The sequence below is a fragment of the Hemitrygon akajei genome, chromosome 10 (genome assembly GCF_048418815.1).
Source record: "Hemitrygon akajei chromosome 10, sHemAka1.3, whole genome shotgun sequence".
NCBI lineage: Eukaryota > Metazoa > Chordata > Chondrichthyes > Myliobatiformes > Dasyatidae > Hemitrygon > Hemitrygon akajei.
This window is the reverse complement of record NC_133133.1, coordinates 125,655,657-125,673,601: the sequence shown is the minus strand read 5'-3', so window position 1 is coordinate 125,673,601 and position 17,945 is coordinate 125,655,657. Positions and strand designations below refer to the sequence as shown.

The following is a 17,945-nucleotide window of genomic DNA, read 5'->3' as shown; positions in this document are numbered from 1 at the left end:
AGCGACCAGCCATGAGTTCGAGTAACTCGCATAGCGTGGTCTCTCTGAAACTCCCGACTTTCTGAGCCACTCAGCCCCACGTTTGGTTCGAGCAGGCTGAGGCCCAGTTCAATATCAGAGACATTACAGCCGACGCCACACGGTACTACTACGTGGTCAGCACGCTCGACCAGGAGACGGCAGGCCGGATCATCGACTTCCTACGCCAGCCACCAACGGAGGACAGGTACACTCTTAAGGCGCTCCTGATCCGTACCTTCGGACTCTCCCGCCGCGAACAGGCTGCGTGGCTCCTATATGTGGACGGCCTGGGCGACCGCACGCCATCCGAGCTCATGAATGATATGCTGGCGCTCACGGACGGCCATAAGCCATGCCTTTTATTTGAACAGTTGTTCCTCGAGCAAATGCCAGAGGATATTCGCTTCCTCCTCGTGAGTGAGGATTTCAGCAACTCACGCAGGGTCGCGGCTAAAACAGATGTCCTTTGGCAGAGGAAGCAATATGGCCTAGCCATGACTGTGCAGCCCAAAGCCCAGGCCCCGCAACCGAAGCTGTCGAGACCCACAGGGGAAAAAGATGAAAGTTCGGAACAATGGTGTTTCTATCACCAAAGATGGAGCTCAGGCACGTGCCGCTGCCATCCACCATGTGCTTTTCCGGGAAACACTGGGGCCAGCCGTCGCTAATGGCTATGACGGCTGGCCACCAAGACAGCCTCCTGTACCTCTGGGACTGACACTCTGGGCGGCGCTTCCTGGTAGACACTGGGGCCGAAGTCAGCGTACTCTCCCCCCTCGAACATGGACACTTGTAACGCGGTCCCAGGCCTCGAACTCACCGCTGCAAATGGCACCAGTCTTTGGACGTACAGCCCGTGAACTATCTCACTGTATTTCGGGTCCAGCCGTTTCACTTGGACTTTCACGTTGGCAGCGGTGTCACAGCCACTACTAGGGGCAGATTTCCTACAAACCAACTGCCTCCTGGTCGACCTAAAAGGCCGGCGTTTGGTCCACGCCGAGACGTTCCAGATTTTCCAGCTCGAAGAAGCCAAGCTACCGGCCCTCCACCTGGATTCCGTGACCCTCTCGGGTAATGAATTCGCCAGGGTGTTGGCGGAATTCCCCTCCATAGTCACCCCGCAGTTCTCCACGGCCGACCCCAAGCACGGTGTGCAGCACCACATCCCCACGCAAGGACCGCCACTGCATGCTCGAGCTCGCAGGCTCCCACCTGACAAGCTCCACCTCGCCAAGGAGGAGTTCCGTAGGATGGAAGAGATGGGAATCGTATGCCGTTCTGACAGCCTGTGGGCATCCCTGCTGCACATGGTGCCCAAGTCCGCAGGAGGATGGAGGCCCTGCAGAGACTACAGAAGGCTCAACAAAGCCACAACCGCCGACAAATACCCAGTACCCCACATCCAGGACTTCACGGCGAACCTGCATGGCGCGACCATCTTCTTGAAAATCGACCTGGTCAGGGGATATCATCAGATCCCAGTGCACCCCGACGACGTGCCCAAGACAGCCCTCATCACCCCGTTCAGCTTGTTCGAATTCCTGAGGATGCCTTTTGGTCTCAAGAATGCAGCCCAAACTTTCTAAAGGCTCATGGACTCGGTGGGATGCGGCCTGGACTTTGTTTTCATTTACTTGGACGATATCCTGGTGGGCAGCAGTTTGCACCAAGAGCACGTGGCACAATTGTGTCAGCTCTGCCAATGTCCGAGCATCGCCGGACTAGCAATCAATCCGGTGAAGTGCCAGTTCGAGGATCAGTGGTGACCACTTGCTTTCTTCAGCCAGCACCTACAGCCACCAGAGGTGAAGTACAGTGCTTTCGACAGAGAGTTCTTTCGACAGTGCTCTACCTGGCTGTCCGGCATTTCCGGTACTTCCTCGAAGGAAAGTTCACCGCGTATACAGACCACAAGCCCCTCACCTTCGCACTGGCCAAGGTATCGGACCCATGGTCGGCTTGGCAGCAGAGGCACCTGTCCTTTATTTCAGAATTCACCACGGACGTCTGCCACATCACAGGGAAGAACAACGTCATCGCCGACACACAGTCTTGCCTATGCCTCCACTCAGTAGGCATAGACTATGCAGCACTGGTGGAAGCACAACGGTCAGACACCGAGATCCCGGCTTACCGCACCGTCATTTCGGGGCTCCGGTTGGAGGACATCTCCATCGGCCCGGCAGCGGATCGACTCCTGTGCGATGTGTCTACTGGCAAACCCCGACCCGTGGTACCAACAGCATGGAGGCGCCGAGTGTTCGACACGCTGCACGACCCGGTCCACCCGTCCATCCAGGTGTTCGACACGCTGCACGACCCGGCCCACCCGTCCATCCGGGTGTTCGACACGACCCGGCCCACCCGTCCATCCGGGTGTTCGACACGACCCGGTCCACCCGTCCATCTGGGTGTTCGACACGCTGCACGACCCGGCCCACCCGTCCATCAAGCTAGTAGCAGACAGATTCATCTGGCATGGTTTACGCAAATAGGTCGGACACTGGGCCAGGACCTGTGTACACTGCCAGACCGCCAAAGTCCAGCGACACGTGAAGGCTCCCCTCCAGCAGTTTCAGCCGACGCACAGGAGGTTCCAACACATCCACGTGGACATCATCAGCCCCCTGCCAGTTATATCTTTACCATGGTAGACAGGTTCACCAGATGGCCGGAAGCCATACCGCTCGCAGACACATCTACGAGTCCTACGCCAGGACGCTCATTGCTCATTTTATTCGCAGGGGCATGCATAGGTCACCTCTACAGCGACCGTACGAGGGACCCTTCAAGGTGATCCAGCACAACGGAACCACGTGTGTCGTGGAGGTGGGTGGCCGGGAAGAGACTTTTACAGTGGACCGCCTCAAACCAGCGCACTTGGACATTGAGTGAGGGCACCCACATCGCGCCGGCAATGCCGGCCAGCCAGGCAAGCCACACAGACTGGGGGCTCCAATCCCCCGATGGATGTTTCTGGGGGGGGGGGGGCAGGGGTGTGGCGGCACACACACACGGGACTCGAGCTGCCATCAGGAGCCGCAGGCAGACACGCAGTAGCGCGTTTGGAACTACCCACTCGGGGTGGACCTCCCGGGGATACAGGGGCCCATGGGAGGAGAGATTTAAGCGAGCGATTTTGAATCAGTAAAGGCATTCTGAGTTCAGCTCTCTCTGCCTCTGTGTGTTTCTTTAGTAGTGCGTTGCGCGCGACTACAACATATACATTTCCAGGACTTCATCCAGAACAAGACAGAATAATCTTTCTTTTGCAATTCTAATTAAAATCAAAGGTTCCAAAGCTTTACAGATAGAGAGGGACAGAGATAGATATAGATGTAGATATATATCTGTAAAGAACGTAAAAACATTCTATAAACCTGAGATTTGGAATTCACCATGTGGATTTTTAATAAAAATTTACAATAAGCTCAGACATTAAAGTTAATAATAACAACTACACACCAGAGTTTAACTATTCACATAATTCATATCGGAAGTAGATTTGAAGATGCTTTTAACCATCCCATTTGTATATCAATAATGAAACAAACAAAATCTTTGGCTAATATACCATCTTCGGGCAACAATATTTTTCTGCAGTTTTTAAAAAAAGTCTAAGCAACTGCCATTTTGAACATTGAATTAATTCCAGCTTTTATTCTGAAGTCAGAATAGTGTGTCTGAAACAATTTTATTTCATTCACACAGGAGGAATTTGATCAAGTGTTTTCTTTGAGGGAATACACAACAATTTTGAATTAGACAACAACAAAGGTTTCCATGATTGTGGTCTTCACAGTGAGATTGAACTCATGAAAGTGGAATATTAAAGTTTGGCTACCATATGCAAAAATGTGCTAGGAAGCACTGCAATCAGTAAGCTGTTGGTAAACTTCATAATAATCCTTTCACTATGAATGTTGGAAGCATTAAAATGAAAAATAAAATCACATATTCCAAAAGGTATTAAAATATTCAGTCCATCTGTAATGGCTGTGAGCATCCATGAAACCTTGAATTCTAGTCTAATTAACCTGGACCATTTAAATGCCTTTTCTCTATTTAAATACACATTGAAAAACAATCTAGTCACTCAGCTCCTCTTCATCACTGAAGTATGCACTTTTTTTTATCCGTGGGCGCTTCGACAGTTCAGATGTTGAACATTCATTTGCATCTTCAGCTGTTTGTTTACGTCTAAGTTCTTCCTCCTCAATCTTTGCTTGCTGTTGAGAACAAGTATAAATTATTAGGATACTGACATTATTCACTTATTTTGCATTACATAGATATGTTCTGATTCAAGAAAACTATATTTCAAGCTGAGAACAAATTATTACACAGCATCTGTTGTCAGTTTCCAGTGAATGCATTCTTATCTCACAGTAAACCAACATCAATTAGAAAATGGTCAAAATTTCTACCCAAGAACCACAGCAACTTTGTAAAAGTGGATAATTGAACTGGATTGTCCAGGGACCAGCTCTGTGAATGGATTTTCCAATGCTTGATACCTGCCTGAATTTAATTTTGCAACAGGCTAATGAGCAGATTCACTGTATCTAACAGCAAGGCTCTGACAGCTTAAGTAATTTAAAGTACATTAATTTAAAATTCTAACCAAACAATTAAAAACAAATAAAGTCATACACAATTTTACCAGAGGCCAGATTAAGAACATGGGGGAGGCAAACAAACGAGGTGGAAAAAGTAAATGGCTGTTACATTCATCTTGTAAAAGCCCTTCATAACCTTATTTGGATTGCAACCCTCTCTCTTTTAAACTCCAAGAGAGTACATGAACTTCTCCTCAAGAGATAGCAGCCCAAACTGTCAGTTCAGTAAACCTGAAATGCTCCCACTGCATGAACATCCATTGTCAAATAACGGAACGAATAAACTGAACAATATCACACCTCAGATCTCACCAATTCCTAACAGGAATAAATCAGCAATACATTTCTCAATGCAGGAAAAGGACCTGGTTTATTTAAAGTCGAGGTGGAAAAAGAGCTTTTGGACCTGTAAGGTATCAGCAATGGTGGTGGGGGGGAAGGGAAGAGAGAATGAGGGAGGTAGCAGAGAAGTATGGTGGGGTTCACAAGATAATAAGGAAGAAGAGAGGGAAAGGCACAAGAGACAAAGACACAAGAGGCAAGAGTAGCGTGAAAGACAAATGAATGAAAAGACCGCTCTATTTGTTCTTGTCCTAAATCTTAGCCAACTGTGATTTAGTGATAGAGAAGGAGCCACAAGAATATCCTAACACAATAAACCTGTGGCTAAATTCAATTCATATTTTAACAGAACTTCAGTTAATGTTTAATTTCCTTATCAATCTTTTATAAAGAACAAACCACTACATATGGAGGATTGTATGAGCTTTATGGCATACAACATTGTATTTTTGCTACAACTATCTTTGGAAATATACCCAATTAATCTTGCATCATAGCACTATGGGAATCAATACTGTATCTTGAACACAAAGAGATCAATAACAATATAATTCAATTACAAACTGTAGCAGAACAATCGTGCTCCAAAAGCTTTTATGTCAAGCTGGAGATGTAAATGTACTCACTAAAAATGAAAAAAAATGTTTACAAACAAATTTTAGGAGCCAATGCACATTTTCTAATTTGAGTGAATTCTCAAATGTAATACCTGGAAAGCAATAGCTTGGCTTAAGCTATCAAGAGCAGGATCTTCTCCCTCATCTTCACTTTCCTCCTCCTCTTCCTCTTCACTGAAATGTAGAAATATCCTTTGAGGCTGTCATCCTTCAACCAAACAGTTTTTTTTCCAAAAGCAGATTAATAATGTGAAATACGTACATTTCTTCCGGTTCACTGATTTTTTTCTTTTTCTTCTTCTCTTTCTTTTTGGGGGGCTCTCGGTCTCCAAGCATATTTTTTGGACAAGCATAACTCAAATGACCATAGTCCTGTAGTTAGAAAAGTCTAAATTACAAGAGTCATGGCAACCATTTGACTCTATAGACCCTATAGTTCAATACTTAGTGAAGAAAACTTGGCTTATTACTTCTTATTGCCACAAGATCAAAGCTACATTGCACTTAACTCTATCCAATGGCAACTCATTTCAGTTCAGTTTATTGTCATTTAGAAACCACAAATGCAATGTAGTTAAAAATAATGAGACAACGTTCCTCCAGAATGATATCACAAAAGCACACGACAAAACAGACTACACCAGAAAATCCACATAACGTTTGGTAATCCCCAAGTCCAGAGTCTGGAGAGGCTGCTGCATATTAATATTGCGCTACCATCTTAGCGAATTCCCCGGAAAGGAGCTCCAAACCCACCAGACAAAACAAGACTACTCAGACACACCAAGTCAAGAGACCAACTCTACCACCCAACAAACCAAAAACTAAAGCTACAAGACCTACACAAAACAACATAGTTACATATAGTTGTAGTTAACATATAGTTACAACAGTGCAGACAATACCATAATTGATTAAAAAAAACAGACCATGGGCACAGTAAAAATAGTCCAAAGATATTAAAAGAATATAAGTTCGAAAGAAACCACCACACGGTTTCTACAAGTGCTCAAGGTCCCAACAGACTCGTCATCCCACGCAAGCGGTAGAAGGGAATACCCCCGCTATGGACTTCCAAGCCGCTGGACTCAGCATCGCAGACACAGCACACAATGAAAGCTCCGTCGGACTCAGCCTCACAAACGCAGCACACAGTGAAAGTGCCCTGACCACAGCGGACTCCGAGTCCATCGAACCTCCAAGCCTCCGACCTTCCCATCCAGCACAGCCTCTCTGAGCACCATCCTCTGCTGAGCGCACTACGACGCCTCCGCCAAAGGCCATTGGCAACGCAACCCTGAGGATTGGGGGCCTGTTCTTCCCAGCAGAGACCTGGACCTCACAACATCAGCAGCAATGAAGAAGGCTTTCCTGGAGATTTCCAGACGTTCCTCTGTGCTCCCACGTCCATTTTTCATCAGATAAGGATTGTGCATGGCACCCCGCTTAACAAATAACAGATGTCAACTCTGGAGAGGCCGCTGCAAACTGTGTCGCGCCGCCATCTTCACTTCATTTCAGTTATAAACAGATTTTACTGCTAGTATTTTAGATATTTGAGATACTTAATTAAAAAATACAGTACATTTTAATACACAGTGTCTTATGGTCTAATTAAATTTGCTACTTTTGTTGAGACTCTAGTTGATCTGGTAAATAAGAATGCATATCTCTCTACAAAAGGAAGATACTATAAGAGTGTAGCTGTTGGAGGGAAGATGAGGATCAAGCACAATGTATGTAAATAATAAATGTGGGTGTGCAATCCTTGTTGTGAACATTAAAACAAGATCCTATGTATGGTCTACAGACTATTCATGTACAACTATTTATAATGCAATACATCAACTTTGCAAACTATTCCAATTGTTTTTAATTAGTATTTTTCTTGTAGTGGAGATCAGCTAAAATTTTAATTAACTTATCCTCCAACCCAAAGCCCAAACCTTTTCATGATTTGTTTTAAATGTTCAATTGATAGAACTGATCACAAGGGAAGCTAACCAGAAATATTCAAATGATCCAAGCTGAAACATTAAAAAGTGAAAAACTTGCTATATGCCTCATTCAATAGTTACCATGCAAAACCAAAAGTACTTAATTCTGATGAAAACACTCAAAGGGTGAAAAATTTAAAGGGGAAAAATTTGATGGAAGATGCCAATAGTCCAAGCTGGAATAGGTTAGGTGTTCACATTGTGCATGAAAATAAGGCAGCAGTTTCCAGGTGTAGTTCTAATTTCCTCAGTTTCTCCTGAACTTTGCTTTACCAGTACCTGGGTATTAGCTGGCATTAAGACACATTAAAGGTACATATTTGCAATTTTATCTACTATTTATGTACTGAACAGAAGTTAGGATCTACATATTTAAGTGCAGATAAATATTCAAGTTCTGTGATGATTCTCAATTACTCCTGAACAACACTGTATTTTTTAAGCGGATTCTCAGTTGTAAAGGATTCAATTATCTTCAACCTCTATTTTTTTAGCTTTCATTATATTACATTGAATAGTTAACATATCCTCATTTAAACAATAAAAAACATTCATTGTGACTTTACCTGCTTAAAGTGCTGCAGATCTCCTGCACAGATATATTGTAAAATGTGAATCAAAGGCCCATAATAAGTCTGTTGGACTCTGCAGCATGAAAGTTGGGGCTCATACATTTGTTAGAAAAGGACACTACAGCTACTTCATGTTACATTTGGTTTCTGTGCATTTCTCTCTGCCCCTCTGTGCAACCACACAATTCTCCACTCACAATTTGAAACATTGAAAAAAAGTGACTTTATTATCGTGCCATTCCTCAATTTTATCACTGACAATGACCGCACCCCCCCCACACATACACACCCCTAGAGCAGTTGCCCACGAGATTGGAACACCCAGATTTATGTTTGAAACATATACTTAAACCAAAGAGAAATAGCATTATGATTATTGCCATCATGAGCAAAATTAGTAAACTTAATTTTTAAAAATTATTTATTGATATACAACCTGGAATAGGCATTCCTAGCCCTTTGCGCTGCTCTGCCCAGCATTTCCCCAATTTAATCCTAGCCTAATCATGGGACAATTTAAAATGACCAATTAAACTACCAACTATGGAGCATCCGGAAGAAACCCATGTGGTTATGGGGAGAACATCTAAACTCCTTACAGATGGCAGCACGAATTGAGGGTGGATTTTCCCCCCCCCCAATTCAAGAAAATTAAAAAATGTTCTCCAGAAGTAAAACTACTTACCATCAAGAAATACTACATCATCTCTTCATTCTCTTATTACTTGCTTATTCAATTCAAGTATGCTTGCCCTTTGAATTTTTGATGGCAAGTACCCTTGGACTACTTGGCATGGACAGAGATCATGCATAGTTGCTGCACTACAACATGTACATTATTTATTTTATCTCTAAATTTCAGAGTGAAGCTGGAACTGTTTTTGCTTTAGGAACAGATTATTACGCTAGCAATCGGTTTGGGTTTTAGGTTTCTCAGTAGGATTGTGCCTGTAATATGGATTTATCAATCATTTAAAAAAGCTTTTAATTGAGGTAATTTTTTATAATGACAGATTTAGATAATTTAATTGCTTTTTTTTAAAAGGCTTCTTCTGGTGATACGTCAGGAATATTAACACTTACTGCACATTTTTCATTTATTTTGTACTTACTCCACATTCATAACATCTGGATTTGTCAGTATAATTGCGCCTTCTGATGAATTCAGATGCTCTGCCATTGTCAACTGCAATACTCGCCTTCACTGTTCTACCAAACAACTGCAGTCCAATAATAGAAAAAAAAATTTGGGAAGTTGAAGACAAGAAAATTATTGTTCATTGAAAATGAAATAAAAATGAATTGATTCATAAAAGGTTTCTAACTCACCTGCTTGTTGTTCAGTGCCCTGGTACAGTTATGTGCCGATTCTCTATCCAGGAACAGAACAAATGCCACACCTTTACTTTTCCTGGAATCCTTGTCCCTCAATACTGTAACCCTGCAAAATAAACAGTATTTGTCAACCTGCATAAAATTTTAAAAACCTGCCACTAAATTTGAAGATACTTTGCGGGGGCAATATAAATAGTGAAAATGTTTCACAGTGGGCACCACAAGCAAAACTAACATTTAATCACATTCCTGGAAGGCCTAAGTGGTAATGTTAAGTCATTTTATTTTGTTGAAGTATTTCAGGGAAAAGAATTAAACCTTTGTTAGGTAAGAAGTTACGATAACAGAGGTTTAGAGGGTAATAGGCCAAACACGGGCAGATGGGACAGGTTCGCTGGGCAACACAGTTGGCATGGACAAGTTGAGCTGAAGAGCCTATTTCCATGCTATATGACTCTATGTTCCAAGATTTGCATATACCGACAAGGAAAACGTCAATTGCCTTCACGGTGGGTGCAGGTTTGTGAAATACTGTTAGAGTAGCCCAGCTGAGTAAGTGCTCTGTATTTTGTCAAACACAAAATCTGCAGCCACAGAACACTGGTGGTGAAGGAATGAGGTTTAGGATGGTGGATGAGTTATACAGAGTAATTTGTCTAACATTCTGTCAGGCTTCAAATTATTAAGGCACATTTATCTTGACAAGTGGAGGGTTTCCATCATGTACCTGTCATGTCTTGTGGAAAGCTGAAAAAGATGGAGTGCCAGGAGATGAGTCACTCACTGCATTATACCCAGCTTCTGACTTGCTCTTATTGCTGTACTATTTGTGTGGCCTGCCAAGTTGACCAAGATCTCTTTTCTGGTCAATAACAAATCCCAGGATGTAGTCAGCAGGAGACTTGCCAAGGAATTAAACTCTCTTTAAATGGTGATGGATAATTAAACAGCCAACAGGAGGTGGTGGATCCAACAGCTTCCCCCTACTGATGGGACAGTAGAAGGACCAAAAACACAGCTGAAGCATTTACAACCACTATCAGCAAAAAGTAAATTTGACTTCCTAATGTCCCCACCATTAGTTTAGCCAATTTGATTCAGTATTTGTGAATGAGAAATGTCTGTGAGTACAGAACACAGCAAAAGCTACAGGACCATGCATTAATTTGAACAAGCTTTCCTAAACAGCTGGCATTAAACCATCAATGGGGAAAACTGCCCAAATGTGCCCTGTAAACGAAAGGACACAAGTTCAATCAAACTTCTGAATCATCGGGAAGATAGAATGTGTCAACAACTGTGTTGCTGAGCAGCGCTTACCAATACTTTGCATGTTTTTTGCTAGTACTATACAGTTAGCAACATCAAATGTTAATCTATTGTGGCAGGCATAGCAAAAGCAGACCCTTTACCTCAGGGGAGCTGTATTAATATGACATATAGTATATTTAATTCATAGATCTACAACTACTAGCTTATGTGCAGATTTAAAATCTCATCTCTTTTCTGTTATGTATATTTAACTTCTCACAAGGTGGACCCAGTAATTTCACACACTGTGCAGGACAATTATTCAGCTGAGAGGAGATCAAAAGTGCTTCATGGTCTCTCCTCTCTTTCTTACCACAGTACCAGGACAAGAGTTTGGCAGAATATCCTTGTTAGTTCTTCATCTGCTATTTTAGGTATGAAGTTGATTTAATACCATTATAAATACAATGGACAGTATTACTTCTCCACAGCCCCAGGAAGCTGCTCAATCATCCTAATGTTCCTGTAGACTCCAGCTCCAAAAGTTTCACCTGCCATGTTTCCTGTTGGATAACCAGAGTTGTGATTTTCTGCAGATGCTGTCACGAGGGCTTAACAGCTTGAAATAGTTTGCATTTGAATTGGCAAGGTCATCAATATGTAATGTTAATCCATCTTTCCCTCAACAGATGTTTCCTGTGCTGCTGAATATTTTCAATATTCTCTTTTACTTTGGATTCCTAGCAACTTTGTTGTCATGTTTCCAGCATTGTTTCTTTTCTGTGCTCAGTTCTCATTCATCTTCTACTTACACATTCAGACAGATCGGTTGCAAATTAACAAGCCTCTCTCAGCCGCACCATTCAATCTCACTGTCACCCTTCATGCGAACATCTTCTTTGTTCACTCCACCCTCCTCCTTTTCTCACAGCTTCTCCACTTCTGTTGTACCTACTCTTATGAGATTTTCCACTCTGGTGCCTCTGAGATGCCTTCTTCCTTAACCTCAGCCTGTTCACTCTCAAAGCTCTTCCTGTGCACCATCCATGACTTGCCTTCTCTGGACAAGGGCAGTGGTTTATGGGAATGCTGAATTCTTTGTTAGATTTCATCACTACATTAAACACAATAAAAACAAAACCAAACAGACCATTGGGCACCAACCTCAGCAACAGATTCAGATTTGGCAAAGCTGGTCTTAACCCGGTCAACCACATGGTCCTTTTTGGCAGAACAAATCAAGTAGTAGTCATATTTGACAAAATCATGCCAATTATATATCAAACATACTGATATATTTTGTTTCAATGAAATGGCACTGAAATAGGGGCAGTCACACATATTTGAAGTGGAAATGGTACTGGGATTCTTCATCATTGTGGACTGTAGACTGAAGCCTCATGCTGCAGATCTAACACTGACAAGTGATCCTCCATCTGATTAACAGCAATAACTATTCATCAGCTGACAACTCAGCATTCCTACATGGCCACACCCAAGGTACAGGCAGCAGATAGATGGGTGTCAGGATTGCTCTGTGGCATTCCATTTGAATACTCCAAGGCCCAGTGAGGAAGGGTGAAGTGAGGCAGAGCAATCGTGATAAGAGACTTAATAGTTAGGGGAACAGTCAGACGATTCTGTGGCCACAAAAGAGATGTCAGGATGATGTGTAGCCTCCTAGGTGCCAGGGTCATGTATATCTTGGGAGTTGCTGTAGAACATTCTCAAGGGAGAGGGGAACCAGGCAAATGTCATGATGCACCAACAACTTTGGTAGAATTTGGGATGTGGTCCTGTGCAGTGAGTATATAGACTGTGCTGAAAATCAGGACCTTAAAAGATAGTAATCTCTGAATTACTCCATATTTCAAGTGCAGGAATGGAAGGATGGAACAAATTAATTTGTCACTGAGGAGTTGGTGCAGGGACAGGATTTCAGGTTCTTGGATCATTGGAACCTCTTCCTGATCAGGTACATGAGGGACATGTTGCATCTTAACTGGAGAAGAACTATTACTCTGGTCAGGAGGTTTGCTTGTGCTTCTCAGGTGAGTTTAAACTAATTTAGTAGAGGGATGGGAACCAGACAATGAGGTCAGAAAATGGAAGGATTGAGAGGAAGCTTCTGCCTGTAAGGAAGGACAGGCTGAAGCAAAGTAATGAACACAATGCGAAAGATGGACTGAAGTGTGTCTATTTTGATGTTAAGAGTATCAAGGGTAAGGGTGATGAACTTACAGCTGGATCAGAACATGGAGCTATGTTGTTGTTTTCATTCTAGAGACTTGGTTGAGACGGGGACAGGACTGGATGCCTAATGTTCCAGGGAGTCAATCTTTTGGAAAAAGATAGGATAAGGGATGGGAGGGAAGTGTGGTGGCAGGAGTTGCTCTATTTATGGGATAAAATACTGTACATCTGCCCTCAGAGGGGACATAATGGAGGACTCATCTACTGAGTCATATGGGTAAAAAGATATGCTGCAGCCTTCAATTCTGATCACTACATTTTAGGAACAATGTGAAGCCTTTGGAGGTTGTGTAGAAAAGGTTATCCAGGATACTGCCTGGATTAGAGCCAGGTTAGATACTGCCAGGCACTATTAGCAGAGGCTGAAATGAAACCTGATAGAAGTCAGTATGGTTATGAGAGTCCCATATTAGAGTATGATCTTTTTGTCAGGTTTGAAATGACTAATACTAGAGGGCATGCATTTAAGGTGAAAGAGGATAAGTTCAAAGGAAATATGTGGGTCAAGTTTCCTCCCCATCCCACCCACGCACACAAAATTGTACATGCCTGGAGTGCCCTATCAGGGTGGCAGTGGAGCAAACATGATAGAGGCATTTAAGAAGCTCTTAGGTAGGCACATGAATATGTACAGGATGGAGGAATATGGACTATGTGTAAGAAGGATTAGTTTAATTAGCATTTAATTACAAGATTAATTAGTTCAGCACTACATTGTGGATCTGAAAAGCCCTTGGAGGCAAACAAGGAAACAAGGTCAAAACATACATTTTGGCAGGGAGACTTCTGTGTCCATCACCAAGACTGCCTCTGTATCATTGCTGCTGACCAAAGCCCGAAGGACATTATCAGATCAAGCCAAGAACCAACACAAGGGATCTGACTACTTCATCTCATTCTCATCAATCTAACTGTGATGGGTGCATCTGTGAATGATAGCGTCAGAAGTAGTCAGTCTTACTCTTGATGGATTCAAATCTTTACAATGAATACAGCCGCTGTTGTATTTTGAAACTCTATCATTGTGTGAAATTGGATTCTAACAGCTCAAAACTGGACATCTTGATGGGTTGTGGGCAGCATAGTTCTTTTCTGACACAATGTTACCTCTTGGCCCAGCACATCCTTCATTCTACAATTACCATCAAATCTGGAAACTAATACCCCTTGGGCAAAGACATTTTCTCAGTGCAAATTTCATTTCCTTTTTATGGAGCCTTGGAATGAAATCAACTTTGTCTCCCCAAATGTTAAATTCTAATTTTTCATAAAGCCATCTCTGCATCAATGATGAACACCTGCAGGCTACATGCAAATCAGCAGTGGTTTGCTAACAATACCAGCCCACTCTGGTCTATGTGCCACTTTTGAGAAAGTTAGCAATATGGGTTCACAATATACAGTAGATTCTGGTTAATCGGAACACATTGGGGCTAGTACATGTCGGCCTAAATAAGTAGTTGGTCCAATTAAGCAGTTTGGTTAATTAACTGAAGCTTCATGATATATTTAAAAAGGTATAAAAAAAAAGGAACTGGGTAACAAATTATGTAATTAAATGAAATACAAGACAAATTAGAACACTGCTAATACTACGACAGTACTATAAAACTGTGTATTAGTTCCTCATAGCTTTCAACAAAGGAACTCATCCAGTGTACGCTGGCATTTTTAAAAATTGTAAATGAAAAAAAAATCAGTGCAGACACTTAGTGTAGATAATGGATCGCCTTCATACGATGCTTTCGATTATGCTTCCTCCAAATCCTCATTTTCATTGTAACATTCAAAATGATTGTCGATACCTTCAAATTCTTCATAGTTCCTAACTTTTTGAAATAGTGAAATAATTTCATTTTCACTCCTGTCGTTTCCGGCATCTCCAACCTTGAATGCCTGAAACTGCAGTGAGCAAAACAGTTCCTAATTGTCTTACTGCTTATTTCTCACGAACTATCAGTGACAAAAAAATTACTGCTTTTTGAACTCACATACCTGACGCTATTTATAAACTCTTTGCCCCAAGCATGGCGTCATGTCTAATGGCCACACAAGTGCATGTGACAGATGTTAGTTAGAAACTTTCAGCAACAGTCTCCTGTCCCAATTAAGTGGCATAGTGTCCCCAATAAACAAAGGGAATCCTGGCTATTTTCTTGATTAGTTTTTGTTCTTTAAGAGTTATATCCCAAATATGCAGCTGCCCTGATTAATCAGTAGCCCAAGTAACTGGAATCTACTGTATTTGTGGAGAATCTGCCCAAATAGATATAAAGATTGGGATAGTATTTTTGGATTATACATTTGTTTCAATGAAACAATGAATAAAACCTTTAGACATCACACCAAACAAAAGTTTGAAACTTAGGTTATTCTTTAACCCATCCACCTAATCCAGGAGTGAGGTTGGATCGCTCAAAGTGCTGAGCCGATTTGGTGAGATCAAGAATAGCTGCAGGCTGGGCATCCCAAGCATTGTGTGGGGCCGGGGTTGATAGACTGGAAACCCAAGTGCCGGGAATGGAGGCGAGGGACGGGCTGATGTTCACTAGCTCTCCCACGAATATTCATTCCTTTCTCCACAGCACCTAGGCTGTGAACTGATCTGGCTGCTGTGCGTTTTTGCCCTGCTGGTGTGATGAACTGGGACTAAGGCTAGGGACTACTCCAGCTGTTCTGGGAGCAGATCTGGGGACTCATTCTGGTTTGGAATGCTGTTGGTTTGCTTCTATTGTTTACATGATCTGTGTTTTTTTTCCCCCTCTCTTTCTCTGTGCAGTGGTTTTTGGCGTTTTAAAAAAATTGGGTTATTTGGGTTTCTTGCTTTGTGGCTGCCAGTAAGCAAACAAATCTCAAGGTGTATAATTTATACATTTTTTGATAATAAATGTGCTTCGATTCTTGGATCTTTAAAAACAAAGAAAACCCAATTCCAGCATTTTTTTGGTTTTAGTTTAGATTTGAATCAGAATCAGGTTTGTTATTACCAGCATGTGTCGTGAAATTTGTTAACTGAGCAGCAGCAGTTCAATGCAATACATAATAAAGAAAATAAATAAATAGAATAAAAATAATAATAATGAATAAGTAAATCAATTATAGTATACATAATGAATAGAGTAAAAACCATGCAAAAACAGAAGTAATATATATTAAAACGTGAGGTAGTGTTCATGGGATCAATGTCCATCTAGGAATTGGATGGCACAGGGGAAAAAGCTGTTCCTGAATCGCTGAGTGTGTGCCTTCAGGCCTCTGTACCTCCTACTTGATGGTAACAGTGAGAAAAGGGCATGCCCTGGGTGCCGTAGGTCCTACATAATGGACACTGCCTTTCTGAGACACCGCTCCTTGAAGATGTCCTAGGTATTCTGTAGGCTAGTACCTAAAATGGAGCCGACTAAACTTGCAATCCTCTGAAGCTTCTCCTTTCGGTCCTGTGCAGTAGCCTCCCTATACCAGATAGATAGATAGATACTTTATTCATCCCCATGGGGAAATTCAACTTTTTTTCCAATGTCCCATACACTTGTTGTAGCAAAACTAATTACATACAATACTTAACAGTAAAAAAATATGATATGCATCTAAATCACTATCTCAAAAAGCATTAATAATAGCTTTTAAAAAGTTCTTAAGTCCTGGCGGTTGAATTGTAAAGCCTAATGGCATTGGGGAGTATTGACCTCTTCATCCTGTCTGAGGAGCATTGCATCGATAGTAACCTGTCGCTGAAACTGCTTCTCTGTCTCTGGATGGTGCTATGTAGAGGATGTTCAGAGTTTTCCATAATTGACCGTAGCCTACTCAGCGCCCTTCGCTCAGCTACCGATGTTAAACTCTCCAGTACTTTGCCCACGACAGAGCCCGCCTTCCTTACCAGCTTATTAAGACGTGAGGCGTCCCTCTTCTTAATGCTTCCTCCCCAACACGCCACCACAAAGAAGAGGGCGCTCTCCACAACTGACCTATAGAACATCTTCAGCATCTCACTACAGACATTGAATGACGCCAACCTTCTAAGGAAGTACAGTCGACTCTGTGCCTTCCTGCACAAGGCATCTGTGTTGGCAGTCCAGTCTAGCTTCTCGTCTAACTGTACTCCCAGATACTTGTAGGTCTTAACCTGCTCCACACATTCTCTATTAATGATCACTGGCTCCATATGAGGCCTAGATCTCCTAAAGTCCACCACCATCTCCTTGGTCTTGGTGATATTGAGACGCAGGTAGTTTGAGTTGCACCATATCACAAAGTCCTGTATCAGTTTCCTATACTCCTGTCAGAATGCTTTCCATGGTACATTTACAGAAGTTTTTGAGTGTTTTTGTTGACAGACCAAATCTACGCCTCTACCAAGCTTTCAAAGAACAAGTTGTAATGCTCCTCGCCCACCATGAATCTCATGAAAAATATTATTCCCCAGATACTATAAAGTCTCCCACTTTAAATTTATGTTTCCTACTTACTGAAATCTTTGTTAAGGAAAACGTGTCTTTTCTGCTCATTGCTGTAAGGTGACTCAATTTTAGATAGATGAATTAAACTTCTCTTCAGCCTTCTAAACGATCATTCTTCATAAATAAATTTTTCAACCTTGGCAACCATTTTTGTCCTTTTCTGTGAATTCTCTGAAGTGCTATCATGTTCTCTCCCATGTAGTAACCAGAACTGCATCCAGGAGACTACTTGTGCCCACTGAACTTAATATAACTATTGTATCATGTCCTCCATGAAATTAGTCAGTGCCTTGGCCAAATAAAAAACAAGTAATACGAGTAGTATTAAGATGTCCCTGGATATGCACTCCTGTGTTTCTCTACTCTTGTGCACTTCTCAATATCCTATTGTGAATTTCTTGTCTGTCGTCCTTGCACATATCATGCCAGCCTAATCGGTCAATTATTCTGTTAATATTGATAAAATTTGTAAACT

General features: G+C 42.2%; 1 protein-coding gene across 1 annotated transcript in view; it reads right to left on the bottom strand.

The window, feature by feature from the left end:
• Nucleotides 1–3,410: 3,410 nt before the first annotated feature.
• The window catches only part of zcrb1 (zinc finger CCHC-type and RNA binding motif 1), a 31,692-nt gene continuing 17,157 nt past the window's right edge, over nt 3,411–17,945 (bottom strand). Inside the window, exons 4-8 of the mRNA XM_073058899.1 lie at nt 9,501–9,612; nt 9,284–9,391; nt 5,865–5,974; nt 5,695–5,776; nt 3,411–4,253 (exon numbers count right to left, since the gene is read on the bottom strand). Of these exons, the coding sequence (XP_072915000.1) occupies nt 4,113–4,253; nt 5,695–5,776; nt 5,865–5,974; nt 9,284–9,391; nt 9,501–9,612 (553 nt within the window). The 3' untranslated portion in view covers nt 3,411–4,112. The remainder of the gene's footprint in view (nt 4,254–5,694; nt 5,777–5,864; nt 5,975–9,283; nt 9,392–9,500; nt 9,613–17,945) is intronic.